The 19,728-nt window shown below is 54.1% G+C and overlaps 2 protein-coding genes across 2 annotated transcripts; one reads left to right on the top strand and one right to left on the bottom strand.

Moving 5' to 3' along the window:
* Nucleotides 1–1,637: 1,637 nt before the first annotated feature.
* Nucleotides 1,638–2,622, top strand: TRIREDRAFT_59244 (uncharacterized protein; the record flags this gene model as incomplete). Its single annotated transcript, XM_006964273.1, has 3 exons — nucleotides 1,638–1,868; nucleotides 1,947–2,464; nucleotides 2,550–2,622. The coding sequence occupies 3 exons, from the start codon at nucleotides 1,638–1,640 to the stop codon at nucleotides 2,620–2,622; spliced, it is 822 nt and encodes a 273-aa protein (XP_006964335.1).
* A 10,609-nt stretch (nucleotides 2,623–13,231) lies between these two features.
* Nucleotides 13,232–14,835, bottom strand: TRIREDRAFT_76872 (uncharacterized protein; the record flags this gene model as incomplete). Its single annotated transcript, XM_006964122.1, has 2 exons — nucleotides 13,232–14,116; nucleotides 14,224–14,835. 2 exons carry the CDS (start codon nucleotides 14,833–14,835, stop codon nucleotides 13,232–13,234), a joined length of 1,497 nt encoding a protein of 498 aa, XP_006964184.1.
* Between the last annotated feature and the right edge of the window lie 4,893 nt (nucleotides 14,836–19,728).

Raw genomic sequence — 19,728 nt, 5'->3', positions numbered from 1 at the left:
TCCAGACGGTAAATGGCTTCTAAAGATGTTTTTCTTTTTCCCCTTTTCATTTCGCGATTTCAAGAGTATCACCTATCTCCGGGCACTGTTCGCCCACAGTATCTGCGCTTGCCTTGTCCCAGACTACCCATTGCGTTTGCAATACCCTTTTCATTTGACGGGATACCCTTTCAACGTTGAGCGAGGATGCGAGCAATTCATGGCTCAGACAGAAATACATGTCGTCTAGTCTCGTCTATCTGTAACAGAAACGCGGCTCACTGCCGAATCAACGCAGCGTGAAACTGGCCTTTATGTGGGTTTTTAGAAAGTGACTGTGAGCGACATATTTGGGAGTGGCATATTTTGCATGTGACATGGCTCAGTAAAGGATCCTTTGTGAGTCTGGACCGGTGCTCCATCAGCTGTTCCCCACGGATAGGAACAAGGGCTTCTGATAACCAGTTGATGGAGGTTGTTTTGGCGAGGTGGCGGACGATCTGTTGATACTCGAGTACGGCGTAGGATGGGAGGCGACCGACTTGACGTCGGCGTTGGGAGGCAGGACACGGATGATGAGGAAAGACGAGCATCTCTGTAGTAGACAGTTGGGTTGTGTTGTTGTTGTTGTTGTTGTTGTTGAGTCCCTTTGATAGCTAGTGCGGATATTTTTTCGAGACTGATGAGGAGCCTTGAACCGCTCATCTGACGGTGCTCCATGGGCGCCTTGCTATCCTGATGCTGATGGCTGTTTCGAAGACTGATGAGGTATCCATCTTGGTATAATCCATCCCTCGATCAGGCCTTTCCAAAACTTTGGTCATGCAGACAAGGCTGGGTCCTTGATTAGACACTTCCTGGCGGGCGGTGAGCAAGGCGTGGTTGTTGCCATTGTTCCTCGTCCCGGCTTTGGTCTTTCCATTCACTCATCCTCCACCATCCACCAGCATCTTTTCTTCGTTAGCAGCATCAAACATACACTTGATCATTGCCGTGGTTTCGAATGGCATGCTCAGGGAAATTGCGAGACGGAGACGCCCCGAACTCCCTTTTCAGGGCTTTCCGAGACTAAAGAGTCGATTCTGACAAAGAAACCCATTGTTCGAAGGACATATATCCGAGTCGGCAGCTTTCATCGCGAGGCGGTGAGAGGCTCTGACTGAGAGATCAGGCAGACGTCGAATCTCCCTGCCCTGCGGACAAATCATTGTCGACCTACGGATTACATCGAACTGCTGCCTTTTGCCCAAGGCTGAAGCAGGGCAGTTACAGTGCCGAGTCAGTATCTTATTGCCACTATATCAAGTAAAGAACGGTATGGTGCTCAATTTGGACTTTGAGGCTTTCAGGTTATACTTTGTGCTAGCGAAGGATACCAGCTGCGGAAATCAACTGCTTCAGCCTCCCCCCGGAATCAACTTGCCCTCTTTTTTCTTCTTTCTTTCCCTTTCATTTTTCATCTATGGCTCCCACCAGATTCTCCCTCTTCTCCATACACGTACATGATGGGTAGGGCTTTGGCTGTAGCCAAGCGCCCTCGTTGTTCACTTCTGCAATATCGCCCCCCCTCCCCCCTTTACTGTTGGTAGTTCACGCCAATTGTGCGGATACTGCTCACCATGTTGATCTTGAATCACTTTGCAGTGGCCGCCATGGCGATGCCGACCTTTACCTTGGCAATCACACGAGGCGCAACGAACTCCAGGAACTCCAGCGACTTCAGATGCGGCGCTACAGCCAATGCCGCATTCATGGCGCAGTCCAAACGACTTGCGGAGGAAGAGGCCGAGGACTCGATGCTGGGCCAGAGGTCCGCCGCAAAGATCAACGTCGACGTGCATATTCACATCGTCACACGGTCACAGGATGATACAGCGGGAGATATCAGCGTACGTCGTCTTCCTCTTCCCCGTTCTCCCTATTCCAAGTTTCGTGCAAGTGTGGCCTAACATAGCGACACTGAACAGGACGACATCGTTCACAAGCAACTTGAAGTCCTCAGAGCCGACTATGCGCCGGCCGGCATATTCTTCGACCTCAAGACCATCGATCGAGCCAGCAACGCCACATGGGCGAACGGTACTGATCTCCACGGCATGTGGCACCAGCTTCGCAGCGGCAACTATGGAGACCTCAACCTCTACTTCGTTCCCACGCTCCAATACTATGGCTTCTGCTCGATGCCAGCAACAGGCGACGACCTCGTCAACGGCATCTGGCAAGACGGCTGCACCATTCGCTCGGATACTGTCCCAGGCGGCAGTGCAGTCAACTATAACTTGGGCAAGACAGTGACCCACGAGGTCGGGCACTGGTTTGGGCTATGGCACACTTTCGAAGGGGGCTGTGATGGCGACGGCGACTTTGTTGACGATACGCCTGCGCAAGCGGCCGCATCAGACGGGTGCCCCCCTGAAGGACAAGATTCTTGTCCTAACCAGCCTGGCCAGGATGCTTTCCACAACTTTATGGATTATTCTTTCGAGTGAGTCGGGGGCATTGCCTTGTCTGACTGCAACTGGCGATTCCAGTCATGGTGTTATGCATACATACTAACGTGAGTCTGACAGTGCCTGCTACAGAGAGTTCACGCCTGGTCAAATGACTCGGATGAGGAAAGTATGGTACGCGTATCGAGCGTAAGGAACGCGAGAAGACGAGCAAAGGAGTATGGAGTAGATGGATATACATGGAATGGGTTTGAATTTTGGCAGACCAACGTCTGCAACGCCCGAGAGAAGTCCCTGATATTGTCACCCATGAATGTCGAATCTACGAGGAGGTAGTTAGCCTGCATTGACACAACGGTGACTTGGAAAGGGAGCTGAGAATGTCCCTTTTTGCCTTGAGAGAAGTATTCAGCAGCTAGAATGGAGGCAGTAGAATCTCGTTCACTACAGAAAACATCAAAGAATCGCGCCTGAGCGACTTTGTTTGGGATCGTCCATTTGCTGCATTTCTTTCTCTTTGTGCCAGCTGCCTACACCACTGAGCTTCAGCCAGTAACTTGTCGGAAGCCCGAGACACAATGCTTGAACATTGAGAGCAGACAAACAAAAGCACTGTTATTCTTTCAAGGTCGCGTTCAAAGGGCAAAAATAGAGTCTGCCAGTCATGTTCGTGTTCTCAGGAGGCCCTGCTGAGTTGCCTTTCGACAATCTGCCAGGCGGTGACACGCACCCGGAGCTTTCAGGGAGCATGCCCTAAAGCACCCTACCGAGGCCGAGCGAGTCCTGTCTTGTTTCCTTTGTCTTGCAAACATCATTTGAAATCATCTGTCAGATCTGTTTACCAAGCTGGTTTATTCTTTGCCTGTCTTTCTCGATTCTCATAATACGGTAAGTCCACTCGTACGTTCCCTTGTGGTGGTCATTTTTTAAGGTTGATGATAGGTCGGCCTCGCACACGAAGACCATAATCTCCCTTACCATCTACGTCGATCGATGCGATATCCTCCGAAGTTCGCAAAGAACAAAGTCTAATAATACGCGGAGCATTCAATATGCGGAAGCAGGGAAACGAACAGCTGGGGCTGCTAGAAGAGTTGGAACTTGTGCATGGGGTGCATCAGCAGATGCTGAAGCTGCTGCAAGACTTGGGCTTCTCGCCGCCAGATGGCCATCAAAACACAGAGACGAATGGCTCAGAAGCGGATGCTGGCTACGATGAGAGAAGAGCCAACATCTACAAGGGTTACCAGGACGTTGTTGCTTATAAGGAAGGGCTTGAGAAGCGGATCGAGTCTGTCAAGAAGGAAGACGCCAAACGGCGGGGACAGCCAGGCGTGCAAAAGAAGACCACACAGGCTCGCAGGACCCGAAGAAGGGGAAATGGATGGACCAAGGCAAAGAAGGCTTGATGTTTCCCGTCTGAATTTCTCTTGTAATGGAGTTCTCGCAGTGGTTTCGATGGGAGTTATGGATGGGATACGGCGATAATAGAGGACTACGCATTTTGTCACAGAGATGCGCTTCATGATGGGGATTTCCTTTTTTTTCTTCTTTCTTATTCTATTCTTCCAGTAAAGCCTCCTAGAGACGCGGCATCTCGAGACATCCACACATGGTGCTCTGGTAACAGCAGCTTCTTCCACGATTGTTCAACGAGGGGAAAGCTACCAACTTGGGAGACAAGTAGCATCCTCGAACCGCACATTTGAACCAGCTTAGCAAGTACATATGGTTCATGGCAGTACAGGTGCTGGTTAATTCAGACGATCTTTCTTCTAGTCCTCTCATCCATAACAATAATCGAGGAATAATTCCTCGTCCGATGGTTGCAGGCGGTCGAAGCCCCTGGAACTGGCACCTCACGTGATGCTCTGTGGTTATTGCCATCCGACAGCTGCCTGCTGTTCCCTCTACGCTGTTCAACCTTTACAGAATCATCCAGAAAAGTTTCGTTACTCGCACTTTTGATTTACCAAACGCACCGTTCGTCTGCAGCTACTCCGTATTCAAGTCAATTCCTTCGAACTTTGCGAATTACCTCGTCTCCCAAGATCAAGATGCTTCACGCCCTGATCAACTTTGTGAACGAATTCCTTGTCCAGCTCCCGCGAGCCTGGCGTGAGGTAAGTCGGATGACTATGACTACTGGAAAATCAAAGCAATGCATGGCTGATGTGGAAACAAGAATGATAACTGGGCTGTGTTCAAGCTCCAGTTTCTGGCCGTGTACGTGCTTGTTGCAGCCTTCCACACGGGAACCTGCCTTGTTGTAAGATCTCCCCATACTTTGGCAGCATTCAGCTGCATTATCCTCCATACTCTTCTTCTTTGTTGGCCTCTCTGAGGCATTGCAAACGACCGACTGACGCTTTGTGGCTACAGGGCCATGTCGTCACCTGGAGCACTGCAGACGCGTCTTGCATGATCGCCGGAGTGGTCGTGGAGCAGCTCCTCACTTTCCTGACTGCCTTTCCATTCATCTAAGTCCTCGACTCTTCGCGGTGGAGACGAACGTCAGTGCTGGATGCCCAGACAGTGCGGGAAGCTCCTCACGATGGCTGCGACGGATGTTGAGCCTCGATGTCTGTTTTTTGGTTCTGCTTTTCCATTGCGCATATTATACCGGCCGGGCGACTGCTAGTAGAGCAGCTGGAAGAGGGTCATGATACCATTCTCGACAACGCAGCGGACTCTGCTGTAGACAGGCAGAGGGCCAAGGATATATGGATGGGGATTTCAGCAAGCTGACAGGGTTCACCACCCGCTGTCATACCAATCTCGGCCATGTAATTTAGGTTGCCCATGTTCTCTTCAGAGCTTCTAGCCTCGTTATCAGAAAGCATTTCTCGACATCTCTATTGCACTAAAGCTGTCTGTCTGTCTGTTTGTCTGTCTTCTTGACATCCCCCAATCCGTCGATCTCTGCATAGCATCTTCCATCCCTGCTACTAAGTCGATGGCCCAGCTTGTTCCAGTTAGCCTGTCATCACTAAGAAGCCCAGCCTGTTAGCCCATTGGTCCGAATGACGCCCAAAAACCCCCCTTTGGCGACATCAAAGGGACGAGCCGTCGTTAGCGGGACATTAGACGCATCAACCTGATTCCAGATACATTTCGACATTAACCACCATGACAAGTCTCGTAGACAGCCAGTAGGGAGCAAGTGTGTCCTCACGGGAAAGGGCTCCAGCACTGTCCCATCTACCCACTGCTGGGAGCTCCAAGCCCACCTACTTACCTACATGTATGACCACTTCTACGTGCTTCCACCGAACTCGCTGAGGCTACTTTGGTCAGCGTTGCAGTGAATGCAATGGCAGCCGCGCCCCCGTTTCTTTGGCAACTGCCTTCAGCTGCCTCTCGCCTTCCTTGCCAGCTTCGTAGCGAAAACATACGCAGAAAAATAAGCGAGAAAGTCAAGCACAGGCAAATATCCTCCCTCTGTCTTTGAAATTTCAAACCTCAGCATCAACTTTTTCTCTTCCAGCATCGTTAGCCCTGCATGCTCAACAACCCTAGCAACACCCTATTGCACGTTTCCATGCAGATATCCGGTTTTCCTAGAAGAACGTCACAACAGAAGGGAGTTGATTTTCCTTGTACTGGTTCTCAGGTAAGACACTGTGATGGCCTCTCTTTTTCTCCGAGGACTTCGCCCTGACCTCTGGCCAACGTCCACTCTGTAGTGTTCCTGCGGCAGATTCCAGTGATGGATGAGCCGGACCTTGACCTCCGCGGCTTTCTCTTGCAGCTTCGACAGTTCCCCGACGATGTTCAGAGACTGGTGATCATCATGATCGAGGACGTCGAAGACTTGATCCTCATAGCCTTGGCCCAGCCGCCTGACGAAGAAATATTCTGGGAAGATGAGGATCCAGACGAGGCAACCAACCACCATCTGAGGGACGGCGCTGATGCTTGGGGCTTCCCGCAAGATCACAGAGCCCGCGCCACAGGCAGATGTCTCTACCTCTACCCTCACCAGCCGCCACCTCGAGGCAGCGCCCCCTAAACCAGAGATTACTGCTATCACTTTTGTGCGACTTGGCCAAGCAAAAGGGCACCAGACACTCTTCGGTAAATGCTGCCACATGCGTTGCTAGATATCCTAGGCTGTCCCCCTGAAGCCAGAAGCCACTTCTACATTGCGTATGGAGGGTTACTTGTACAGAGGGCTTGCCAGAGAGTAGAACACCCGGCTCTAACTTGATTGAGTTGCACAGCTCGCCTCCCACGGAGAGGCGTGCGTGGCACTGGATCGGTGGACATGGCGTCGAAGTGGGCGGATGGATGGCTTGGGGTGTCTCGATGAATGGATGGACGGAAGAAAACTCTTTTCCAGCTACCCAAGTTTGGGGATGTATCTAGGAGATGTGACACAACTCCGTTGACTGCTGCAACACCACTCTCGTGACATGATGGATGAAGCATCCCGTGCTCACCTCACCTCAGCCCGTTGACACCACATCTGACACTGCCGATGAGACTGATGGAGGAGTATCCTCTCCTTGTGTTTTTGCAGGTCAGGAGGGATACAGTGCTTCTCGACAACAGCGGAAGTCCCTCTTCAAGCGGCTGGACACGGAGACGTCCCCACGCTCGGGCACGCCGGCGTCGAACCTCCTTAGTTGCCCTCCTCCCCCCCTCTGACTCCCCTCCTCCTGACTCCATCTTGCTTCAGGTTCTCCCCGTAGTTCGTGCTCGGTCGAAGGAGGCGGTCGAAGGAGGCGCCCACTGGTCCTTGGGACCTCCTTACTCTCGGGTGTCGGGCCATTTCGGGCGGCGCCGTGCTTGAACAGGTCAGTCTTCGGGGCGTCAGGTTGCTTAGTTGGAGGGAAAAGGTCGGATAGGGTTCAAACCTCTACGTGGCGAAAGCATGACGGGCGCCTCCTTGTATCGAACTATACATCGCAGGTGCTGTTAGCTCATGCTTTGCCAGCCACACTTTGTAGGTGGAACGCCGGAAGTGGAAAGCAAGCCAAGTCAAGGCAAGCAGATGAGGGAGCCCGAGGATAGAGAATCGGCAGCCAGTTGAGCATTCTTGCAAGAAGTACCCCGTAAAGTTGTGTGCTTCGTGGTTCTAAAGCCAAAAGCGTCGTTTGCATTCCAGTCGCAGCCCCCTCTTGATGATCTGGCCCATACCAGGCACTGAATCCGGTAGGATACACATCAGCAGTGGTATCACGGAGAAGATGTTTTTCCAGCTCTTTATTGTAGCCTTTCCATGTTCCAGCAGATGAATTAATGATTTGAGCCAGTGTATCCCTTTTGTATACGACTCGTATCTTTGATGGGGGAACGTTGGCGATTGATGGCGAGCTTGTGGCATCTGATGCCACATATCCAAGACAAGTGGAAAGCAAGACAAAGGGAGGCATTTACCGCAGAGGCTGGCTTGATTGACCAGCTCATCAACATTGCCTACCTAGTAGTACTGTAGGAATATTGAGGATGCAAAGTGCTCTTGGTGGAAATTCGAAGAAACACAGCCGTAGAATCAAAAGGCCCCTGAAGGCAGAGTACGACCAATATTCAGCGGGCAGACGTCTGGTAAGGCACCGCCAAAGGGGCAAGCCTCACGCAATCGTCACTGCCGTGTTTGGTACTGCGGGCAATCTCTGCACAAAGCAGGCGCGATCGCATAATGAGATACTTGATTCCTGAATCACAACTCCGGTTCTAGGTAGGAAGGTATGTAGGTAGATGCCCAACACTGAGAGGGCAAAGGCAACAACTGCCGTGGGCGCCATTCTGCACCTACTCTGCAGTTTCCTCTTCTGTTTCGGCTCTTTTCCACCAAGGTAGTAATCACTTGCTTTTCTGCTTCGGTCAGGTGTGCCTCTTCATGCCATGCCATTTCCCCTCTCGCATACCTACGAAGACCTTTTGTCTTCCTTCACATCACAAATGACCGCAGGAAAAGAGAAACACAACCCTCTTTCTTTTCCTTTCTCTACGTTTCCCCGTCAAATTGCTTCGCACAGTGCCCTGAGCTCGAGTGCCAGCTACCATGTCTCGGTACCTACTCCCTACCCGACTGCCACCACCACACGCCATCAAGCCACAAGTTCCCCCGAGACTCGCGTGCTGTGCCGTTACGCTCTTCCTCTCTGAGTCCCTATAGTAGGTAGATACCTACCTCAACTCACCGGCTTCTAAGCGCTTGCAGGATACTTATTCTTTCATAGCCAGATGTCCGAGTATCAACAAGTACTGCAAGGTACCCGTCATGCCTTTCTTTTTCGTCGACCCAAATGCGGATATTCAGCCTCCCAAGCCGCCACTTGGTTCCCGTTTCGCCCTTTGTCCGCGGGCCGAGTGTCCTCAAAGTGTCCGCGAGACATGAGACCAGGTTCACTCGCACAGATACAGCTATCGTCAGACGGCCATTGTTGCTAGACCACCTCGAACTGTTTGCCGCCTTGTCCCGAGTGTTCGCCATGGCATCTTCCGAGAACGGCGGAAAGAAACGTCACCACCCAGTCCACTCAGCCCACCCAAGTCCGGACGAGAACTTGGCCTAGCAGGTGGGCTAGTGGAACGGGGTAACAAGCAGTACGTGCTCTCTCTCTCTCTCTCTCCCTCAAGGCCGGCCACAAGAATTTGCTGGAGCACTAACTCGATTCAAGAGGATGGGGGAAAAGTCACAAAGCAGACACGCCCGTCCGTCAGCCGCCAGCCACTGCTTTCACTCCCCAAAAGGTGGTCTCTCGTCTGCCCTCCCAGACTCGTCCGGACGATGCCCCGGGTGAATTTGGCCAGCAAATCAAAGGCGCCAGCATGCGATTGATGGCGCGCTTGAGGCTCGCGGCCACGAGAACCCGTTCCGCTGCCGCCAGCGACGAACTCTATTGCCTCAGCAAGTTCCACCCGTCTCGCGCGCTGCCTGTCAAGCGTCGGTCCGCCTGGGTGAGGCGGCGAGGCCCTAACGTCGTACCAGGACCCTCCTTGCTCTTGACCGAAGCCTGGGCCGTCGTCGTGCTGACTCGCCTCAAGAGAAGAGAGAGCTGTGCGCGTCAGTCGTCCACCCCCCTATTGTCTCTATTGAAGCCTACTAGATCCAACGAGGACGTCCTCTTCGCAGCCTAAGAGGCGAAATGCATACTGGCGTCAAGATGGCTGGCGCAGCGTCACTCGCCCCCTTTTGCTCGTCTGACCATCTTGATGAGTCTCACTTTCTCGCAGCGCCATGGTCAGAGTTCGTAATGTTGCCACAACCCAAAGAGCCTTTTGAAGAGAGGACTGCTGTGTTTGTCAAAGTGTTTGCTCCGAAAAGGGGGGGTCCAACACGTGAACCAAGGCTCCAACCAAGCTGTTCGTCAAGAAGAGTTAAGTCGCAGTACTGGCAGCTGTACTGGGTACTGTTACTTTCGTTCACCCCTCCGGAGGTCCGCATCCGCTCCAGGCATGATGTCTGATTGTGCTCTTGGCCTTCGTCGCCGCCACCGGCGCTGTTACTAGTTCGTGAGCGGCTTCTTCGATTCCAGGTTGTCCCTGCTGCCCTTGGCTGGTCTCCCACCCTTCGACTCCATCGTTCCATTGCACTCACTGGCTGGGTGGCTGATTGAGTACAAGTCTCTCTGGCCCTGGCACCTTTGACTTCATCACAGTACCAAGGAGTGCCTTCTCGGAAGGTTGTGGAAAATCAAACTCAAGTCCTTGACTCCAGCATCAGCATCAGCCCCCCATGTTCTCTTCTCGCATACTGTCCTCTTTTCACATACCTGTACTGTGAAGCCACTTTGGACAGGCAGTCAGTTTCTGGATCCATACTGGACTCAGCTTTGCTGCCACGCTCTCACACTCGTCCTTTGGCACACTGTCAAGAGAGTCATGGCCTGGATCTGATCGGCTGGGCTTATTGTCTACAAGTCCTTCCGCCCTCGATTTGCAAGTCCTTCCGCCCTCGCAAATCGAGGATCAAATTCAACTCCAGGTATCAGACACCTCGTCCAAGCATTACACAGCATATATCCAACGGCTCCTCTAGCCTTTACATGACCGTTTAGCACCCGTTGGAGCAGAAAACGGCGAGGCGATCCGACTGGTGCCGCGGGATCAAAGTCTCTAGCTCCAGAGCCGTCAAGGCCTGCTGCAATGGGCCGCCCACTACAGCTTAGCACGTCTAGCTAGAGCCGCCGTACGCCTTCCTGAGCTCTCTGGTCGAGACGGACATGTTGAGCCGTTATCTCTCCCAGCCGTTGCACCCCGAGGGCGATGTACTCAATGCCATGAAGGCTGGCAGCCCGAAACACGACTGGAAGGCGCTTGTATGAGGCAGCGTCCATTCCACCGTTGCCAATCTCAGCAGGTCTCTTTGGCGTCAAAGGAGGAGAAGGGAACGAAAAAAAAAATCCTGACAAACCCCTCCCTCCCTGTCTTTGCTAGTAAGACCAGACAGGGACCAGCCTTCTTTCTACACGCATTGAGAAACCCGAGAACCCCCTATACCTCGTTTGATTCGATCACCATGTCTGCAGAAGGACGAGGACTAGTTGAGAAGAGCCCCAGAGCCCCCTCCTTGAGTCCAGCCGTCTGCTGCATACTGTCATATCTCCCATTCAACGTCTCTCGAGGAGCCCCGTAAGTTCGGACGAGTTGTATGCATCCGCACTCAGCCTACAGGTGTTCTTTTGCCCATGAAGTAAGTGCGGAGTATGTACTTGCAGATGGTTGCAGACCGACATTCTGTGTTTGCCCCAGCCACCGCGTGCGAATGGGTTATGCCAGAGGATCACCTGCCACCTCGGAGTCAGTCTCTCCTCTCTCACACTCTCGCACAGATGCACACACACACACTCTCTCTCTCTCTCTCATGTCCCTATTCACACCTTCACGGACTCCTCTTCTCCCCTCTCGCTGCTCTTCTTCCCTTTGTACTCTCCTGCTCCTTCAACGACTCCTATCAGGGGGGCAAACTCCATGGGCCAAAGCAAGAAGAGGGACAGCACAGAGAGAGAGAGAGAGAGAGAGAGAGTCGCAGTCGGGCCATGCCCTCCACGTGATGATAACGTGGATGGTGACGAGAAGTTGCTGCGGCCTGGGTAGTGCGTTGTCGCCCTGTCCTGGCGTTTTTCAGGGGGGAGGCGCCACAACACAACACAAACAGAGAGAGAGAGAGAGAGAGAGAGTGGGCGGGAGGGGCCCCTTTCGTACAAATCCATACAAAGTACAGTGTACAATCCCACAAGCTGGAGAGAGAAGACAGGGCGGGGCTTCCTTTCCGTCTAGTCTCCAATTTCTGCCTGTTAGTGCCTCTGACCTTGGCATGGGGGCGTGTCGCAACGAAGCATGTCCGCAGTCCAAGGGGCGGCGCGCAGCTACTACCAGTAAGCGGACACGATTCGTCCCTTACCAAGAGCGGCGAGGCGACGCCGCATCAGGACAAACCTGCTTCTGCTAGGGGAGCATGGCCAACATGGATGGACGCGACCGGGACAAACAATGCGTGATGGGCCAGCTGCATTCTCCTCGTCCAAGCATCCAACAGCTGACCAGATACCAGTATCCTATCGCATCCCACACGTGCCGTGGTACGCTCTCGACGAGGCTCACGGTGATCGTCACCCACAGCACACTTGGCACTCTGTTCGTGGAAACTGCCTTGGTAGCCAAAATCAACTGACATCTTGTTTATCACGCACTATAGGACAGAAGTTCAAACCTCCAAAAAAAAAACAAGAGTACCTTCCCTTTGGCAAGCCCCCCTGCCGCCCGATATAGCTTCACCCAAGCCTGTTCCGAACCGTATATCCACCAACCCGTCAGCCAAGTCCGAGGCTCCTTTTACCGTTGACCCAACAAAGGAATTTTGCCAGCCTCCATCCCAGTGAGCCACACTTTACCATGCTGCCGTCGTCCTCGTACCCGTCCCGCTCGACCCCCCCGAATCTTGATGCCAGCCGACATGTAAAAATGGAGTGTTTGATTATCACGTCCTTGGAATGCAAATGGACAGAATGCAAATGGACAATGGTGAAGAAAAACAAAAACAAAAAGCCACAAACAGGGCGCTTTAAAAGAGGGGGAAAAACATTAGATGGAAAAAGAAGAGAGGAGACAGCGAACAAACAGACCGGACAAGACAAGAGGAGGAAAACAAGAAACCATCGTATCATCGCGTAATTCAGTCCCCAATCGTTTCGAACATGGTGGTGCCGTGAGGCCAATCCGTCTTATCTGGAAAAGAAAAAATGAAAACAGGAAATCCTTGGCCAGTATGTCGTTCTGAGAACAGAAGAAGGAGCCAGGAAAAATAGTAGAAATCAGAGACGATGCTAGACAAGAAGAATGTAAAGACGTCGAACTTGAGATAGCCCCAGTGTCTCCCACTTTCCTCTTCTATCCACGGAGAAGCATAGTAATGTATGACGCGCAGCGCAAAGACAGGAGCTCAGCTCCCATCAAACCCCCCGTTGTTTTTGTTTTCTCTCTCTCTCTTCTTTTTTTTTAACCCTTTTCCTCCATTTTCCCATTTTTTTTCTTCTTTTTGGTTCGTAATTATATTCCTTGGTGGTAGGTTTGGTTTTCTTTTCATGGAGAAGGAAGAGGTCGCACAGATAGCAATTACCGCGCAGAGCGAAGACGTCGAACATCAGGAAGATATCGGAAAAAGAAGGATAACGAGACGAGTCGTATCGAGACGCAGAATTCCGCCAATCGTGGTTCAACTTGACCCTCCATGGACTCGATTTTTGTGTTCTCCCTTCTATATCCCCTCCTTCGCTGCTTGATTGGCATCATCCATCTCCCGACGACCGCAACTTCCAGGCGCATCAAGTAGGGTGCCAAAGCACATGTCTTTAGCGAGAGGCCTCTCTCTGGCTCTGGCCAGAATTAGTGTCTCGAGGTCGGTTGAGGCGCTCAATCATCGTCTTGTCGATGTCGTTCTTGTCCACGAGGTTGCTGAGACTCATGATGGAGCTTGACTGCTGCGACTGGCTGGTCTGAGGGCCCGATCGCGCCGGAGTCGATGATCCGCTTGATCCATTTTGCTGCGTGATGGGGGAGCGCCCATCAGCAGTGCCGACACTGGAGGGGTGCGGTAGAGCTGGGTTTCGGGGGCTGTGTCTGGCAGCTCCCGAGTAACGCGAGTAGCTTAAGCTGCTGGGGCTGCTATTGTTGGAAAGCTCGGCGGGCGATCTTCGCCGGTGATCGTCGTCCATCCCGCCAGCTCGAGGAGGAGGCAGCCTATATGCGTCATCCAGATCTTGCGACGACCTGCGACGTCTGCGCCCTACCTTCTGGTCATCTGCCCTGAGCTCCCCTCTGGGTTCCCCCCGCAGGTCCCCCCTCATATCTCCTCTCGGGTCTCCCCTCAGGTCCCCGTAAGAGGAATATGAATCGGTGGGTGACTGGGCCGGCGGGTGGTAATAAGGCCCGGGCGGGTGGTGGGGCGGACCTGCCGGCGGAGGATAGGCGTGAGACGGATGTTGCGGGTGGTGTTGCGGGTGATGCGGGTGAGGGTGAGGGTGAGGATGAGGGTGAGGCACGGTGCTCGGGGCGAGAGGCTGGCCGTAGGCTCCGAATAACTGCGTCCCGGGCGGCACGCCTCCGGGGACGGCCGAGACAGGGATAAAGGCCGTGGAGCTTGACGAGCTCACGGGCTGGAAGATGCATTCCTGGTTCATACGGGCGCAGTTCTGACACTTGCCGCCAGGGGCATTCTGGTGGCCGCTGCAGCGAATCTGGAGAGCGCCAAGGGAGCACGGGTTAGCTACTGATGGATTTCAACAGGCGGGGTGACAACCACAGACACACACAAGGGCTGATTAATGCACACTGCGTGACAAACCTTTCGTTTTCTGCAATACCTGCAGGCAATGGAGGTCCGCTGCCTAGGAGCTTCTCGAGGGCGGTCCATACCCGGCTGACCATAGTCTTGTGCGTAGCCGGGAGGAGGGCGCGCGTAATCGTGAGCATAGCCGTTGTGGTGGGCTTGTGGGAGTCCACGGTAGTAATAGTCTGCGGAGTACTGGTCATGATAGGCCGGATGCGGAGGAGGACGGCGGTCGTCGTAATATGCACCTCGCGGCTCGGGTGGAGGGTATGCAGGCCGAGGGTCTGACTGAGGCTGCAGAGGAGGGAGGTATGCGGCCGGCTGCTGCTGGCTTCCGGGTGGTGGATAGCCATTGACGGCATTCGGAGACGCATATCGCGGGTCGCTCACGTAGCCTCGGCCAGCTGGAAGAGGAGGCCCGTAGCCGCTGGGCCGGGAGTCGTGGATGGACGGCAATGTGACTGAGGTTGCCATGGTGCTTCGAGAATGGGCACTGCTTTCGGTATCCGCAGGGGGTGCGTCCCGAGGAGGGACGTGGTGGTAGTACGGGGGCAGAGGTTGGTGCTGCTTGATATCCTCGGGCCGTTGTTGCTGAGGATACTCCTGGCGATGTCGATCCTCTGCCATGCTCTGCGAGAAAGAAGAAAGAGGCGTGAGAGGTGGCGGGACAGAAAGAAGTGTGCCGCGCCGTTTAGCAGATGAGTCGAACGATCCCAAAACCTCCGACCAATTCCCAATTGCTGGCGAGGAAACGAAAGAGCATCTGGCGGGCCCGAATTATCGACACAAGGCGCCGAGAAACGAGGATGTTTGGGCTTCGGACACCGCAGCGACGTCGAGGCTCCGGCGAAGGGAGAGAAGCGTTTGTCGTATGCGGAGAGTTTGAGTAGAGAGGGATGAGCTGCAACAAAGAAACAGGCCGCTTCCCTACAGTCGTGGGGAAGAGAGAAGAAGAAAAAGATGAGGAGGGAATGAAAAGTAGAGCCCAATTCGAAAAGAGGAAAAAGATACTCGCAATTCGACCAGTGTACCTTTGGTGCTGCAGAGGGCGAGGCGCCTTCGGCTTGGTCTCGGACGCAAGATGTGGTGGCAGCGGCTCAAGGTGGCTGCAGCGGCTATGTGTGCAAAGATGCAGGCGAACCCCCCCCGGAGAAACGCCACGCTAGAAGCGAAGAGACGGACAAGAGAACCCGAGGACGAGACACACGGCAATGGGCCTAAGCCGGCAAGGGGACAGGGCCTGCTTGATGGTCTCGCCGTACCCAGCAGCTGCGGTGGCCGTGGACGAGGGATGGACACCGTATCGTACAGACGAAAGGGCGAGCAGGAGATTGACGACAGAGAGTGAGTATTTGTGTGTGAGAGTTGAGGGAGAGAAGAAAGAGACAAGAGAGATCGGAAACGGACGGTATGGGAAGACGTGGAAGGGGAAAGAAGAGTTCAAAAAGGGACTCGCGTGCTGGGCCGGCCCCAAAGATGGCTCTCTTGCGTGCAGCAGACTCGAGTCGAGTTGGAGAGGAAGGGTTTTTGGTGGGGTGCAGAGGTGAAGGAGGGGGGGACGAGATAAATGAGGACGCAGGAAAAAAGACGAGACGGCGGCGAGCGGGAATGTAAAGGCGGGCGGATGGGCCGGTGTCGTGCCGTTCCCAGCGCTGTGGCCCAGCTAAGGCAGGGCAAGACGCTAGAGCTAGGGGGCTAGTGGGTGCCCTCTAGCGCTGGTGCGTAGCGCGACGACGGGGGGATTAGGGGAGTGCCTCCAGGGCGAGGTGCTGGAGCCGCCTGTACCTTGGGTCGGTCGGTCGTAGCTTGAGAGGTCAACCCCGATACCTTATGTACCTACCTTGGGTACCTCCCGTCACCTTTTACTTCTGGTGACGTACCTGTACGAGTCGCCTCAAGTCCCCGCCGATGCTAAGGTTGGTAGGTTAGTAGGTATTGCCTTGGGTCTAGCAGATGCCCGAGATGCCCAGTACCTACTAGGTAGGTAAGTACCTAAGGTAGGTAATGTCCAGTCAGGCAGGCAGTCGAGCCTAAGAGGCGCCCGGTGCTGGGTGGTGAACTTGTAGGTTGTGCGCTAAGAAGTGCCTCTGGAGAAGGAACAGAGCAGATGGGAGAGGCAGAGGCCGTGGCCGTGGTCGCCGTCTGTGGCTGCCGCACCCCCGAAACGGAGTACCTGGATGCCCCCGGTGTGCAGAGTGCAGCCGCAGGTATCCCAAGGCACAGTGGCGGTAGGGGGGCGTTTCTTCTCTTGTCAGGCTTGGGCTGGCGTCGCCGTTCCGTGCCGTTCTTGTACCCTGTGCGCAAACTCAGCTGCCCGCACACCACCCGGTGCGTGACAAGTGCCCCAGGCCTGGCGCGGTTGGGTGTGTTATGGTCCAAGCAACGCACTACCTGGTAGTGGGTAGGTACAGTAGGTAGGTAGGTAGGTATGCGTCTCTTGAAAGTATGCGAGCCGCAGGTGGGTGCTCTGGGTGCGGACGTGTGCGTGCGGGTGGAAGTTTATTGTGTCGATGCTGCTGCTGCTGCTGCTGCTGCTGCTGCTGCTGCTGCTGCTGCTGCTGCTGCTGCTGCTGCTGCTGATGCCGTCGTCGTCGTCGTTGTCGTCGTTATCGTTGTTGTTGTCGTCGTCGCCTTCTGGCCTTCCAAAGCCAGTCTACTTTCTGCTGCAGATACTTCCCACGCAGCAAATGTCGCTCGCCCTAGATTAAGGCAGACAGTTGATGCCACCAAAACAGGGTCTCGAGGGCTTCGCGAATGTAGTCTGGCAGCACGTCAGCCGCGTGCTCTACGAGTCGAATGTTCGCGAGGAGATGTATCACGCTATAAGGTCACTGCTGCCCAGACAAGACAAGACGGGAAGGGAAGAGAAGAGAAGAGAAGAGAGAGAGAGAGAGTGTGTGTGTGTGTGTGTGTGATGAGAACCCGGGATTCAAATGCCACGACTCTCGGAAGTGCTCGCTTGAACCTAGCCTTGCAGCAGGCACAATGGTCTCGTCGTCTCGCCGTCGCGTCGTATCAAGGTTTGTTCCGCCTTGCTTGGCTGTGGATGCCGGAACTGAGACCTGGGGCAATGTGTGTGTTAGACTTTTCTTCATTCTCTGTTTCTGCAAAGCGTGCTTGTCAAGTGGAACGTGTCGGTCCGTGTCTGCAAAAGCGGGACAGCGTCTGTTCTCCCTTGCAAAGACAAGAGCGCTCCGTCTGCCACGATGTTGCGTCATCCAGGTGGGAAAGATGGGATGCTCCATGTATTATTTTTCCTACACACGCTCGCGGGAAAAGAGGGTCAAGATGGGCCAGGCAGAGGAGCAAGCTGAACAAGACACAAAAGGAACACACGAGGGCAAGAAATGTGCGTTGTGGACAATTGGCAGCAGCACATCGAGGGCCGACAGGCAGAGGGATGGACAAGACAGGAAGAAGCCCCCAGCTGCCTGCTCGGAGGAGCCGTGGATAGCATCAAATGCCCAGCAAGATGGTGGTGGCGGGCTGCTGCACGCTGGAAAGCTGTTGTTGGCACCGCGACCAACAGCCGCCATAAAAAGCGTCAGCGTTGCCGTCCCGTCGCAGCACCTGTCTCGCCCTCTTCTCTGCTGCCGTTGCCTGCTGCTGCATGGGCCCAGTCTGCGGCCACGTACCAAGTGCAGCCCCGTAAGCAAGCAGTGATTGCTGCATGGCTTCGCATCGTTTCATGCAGCATCCCTCCTCAAACAAGCTGCCGCACCAGTCAAGTGCAGGCACGGGCACGGGGGCGAGCAAAGGCAGCACAGAGGCATGCGTCTTCGTATGCGCGCATACGGACGCAGCATTGCATGTCTGCAGGCTCGCATACTCCATCCCTTCATCCATCCACTCTTCCAATTCGCAGAGAGGTGCATTTGCATGTGCAGATGGCCTCGGTGCCCACGATCCTACCTGATGTATGGGTACACTGTGATTTTTCCCGCGCGCACAAACAGGAATATGCAATAGTCGGAAAGGTAGGTAGGGAGGCAAGGTAAGGGTGAGATTGGTACATACATACCTTACACGCCAAAGAGCAAGGAAAGGTCTGGAGCCTTGGTTGACAAATTACCCGCTGAGGGCCAAGGGATAGCGACTGGAGCAGGGAACAAGAGGGCGTAGGTGGAAGACGTCTTGTTCGCAAATGAAAGATGACTTTGGAGAACGCCTCACCACGTCGAATGAGTAGGTAGGTAGGGCACGATGCGGACAAGCTGCCCGTCAGGAGGCACCGGTACTGGAGATTCGACAGCAATGCGCAGGCTTGCGGTAGACGCAAGCTGGTACGTCAGATGTCGGCTGCAGACAAAAGAGGAGAGACGCGGTTCAGACAGCTCGGCTGCTTCTCATCAGCTCTCTCTTGGCCGTAGGGTGTCGCTCTCCTTTGCCTCTGCAGAGCTGTTCGTCGGGTTTGCACCCTTTCTCAGGGATGGCAGGGCGAGGCACTCGAGGCACGTCTACCTTGTATCGGACCTTGTATCGGATAGGTATGCTACCGCTTGGGTACGGAGCACTTCGTGCCTTTTGGCGACCTGGTCCCTACAAAGGTGAGTCAGGTAAGGTAATAGAAGAATGCTGCCAAAGGGATAGGTAGGCTGACAAGGAAGAGAAAGGGAGATGCAGTTCAAGGGGACGGAGGAGAAAAGGGCGAAAAGGGAGAGGAATTCGAAGAGAGGGGGGACTCTGAGACGAATGGCAGGTTTTGGCAGTCCGGTGATGGTGCTGATGAAGGAAGGAACATACCTTACTTTATATCCAGGCAGGGGCGAACAGCATAGGTAGGTACGCTCAGGTCTCGTCTTTCTTGGTACCTGCCTGCTACCATCCTACCTGCCTACCTACCATGGGAGGTACCTACCTCGTCTTACTCATGATACCTACCTACCTTAGGGATTCCTCACCTACCTGGATAGGTACCTCACCTTGCCTTGCCTCTCAAACGACGCACAACTGTGTGTATATTCCTGCGCAGTCAAATACCTGACAACAGCCGAGATGACATGGCTGAAAACAATCAATTACGCAATGGATGAAGGCAAACAGATAGGCCAAGGTGCAGATGTGTCCGACCTATCAGCAGGCTGGCAAAAGCAGCTCTTTCTCTCTCCCTCTTCACAAGATATATTCGCAACCCGTTGCTGTGCGGTACTACTACTACTCACAATACCAGAGAGGCCCGAAGACCGAATCAAACGTCCATCGTCTGGTGTATTATCGACGTATTTGGTAGACTTCCCTTTAGGTTCCAGCCAACACAGTGCGGGAGCGGCCAGTGGCGTGTGCCCAGCGAGACCGTGGAGGCGTGTCCGGATCGACTCGACGGGTACCTCCCGAGGCCTGCGTCTGCGCTGCGGAAGCCAGGTAGCTCCCTGCGGCCACCGTGCATGTAGACATACAAGTACAGTACTAGTACTACTACTAGTATAGACACCCGCCCGAGCAGGCATCAGGGATTTGCCAGGTGTGTTTGTTCTCTGTCATCTCTTGCTTCCCCTGCCTTAGCAGGTACACGGCGGTAGC

This window comes from Trichoderma reesei (assembly GCF_000167675.1).
Source record: "Trichoderma reesei QM6a unplaced genomic scaffold TRIREscaffold_6, whole genome shotgun sequence".
In the NCBI taxonomy this organism is placed as follows: Eukaryota; Fungi; Ascomycota; class Sordariomycetes; order Hypocreales; family Hypocreaceae; genus Trichoderma; species Trichoderma reesei.
The sequence above is the reverse complement of the archived record's forward strand: the minus strand, read 5'-3'. Positions and strand labels throughout refer to the sequence as shown.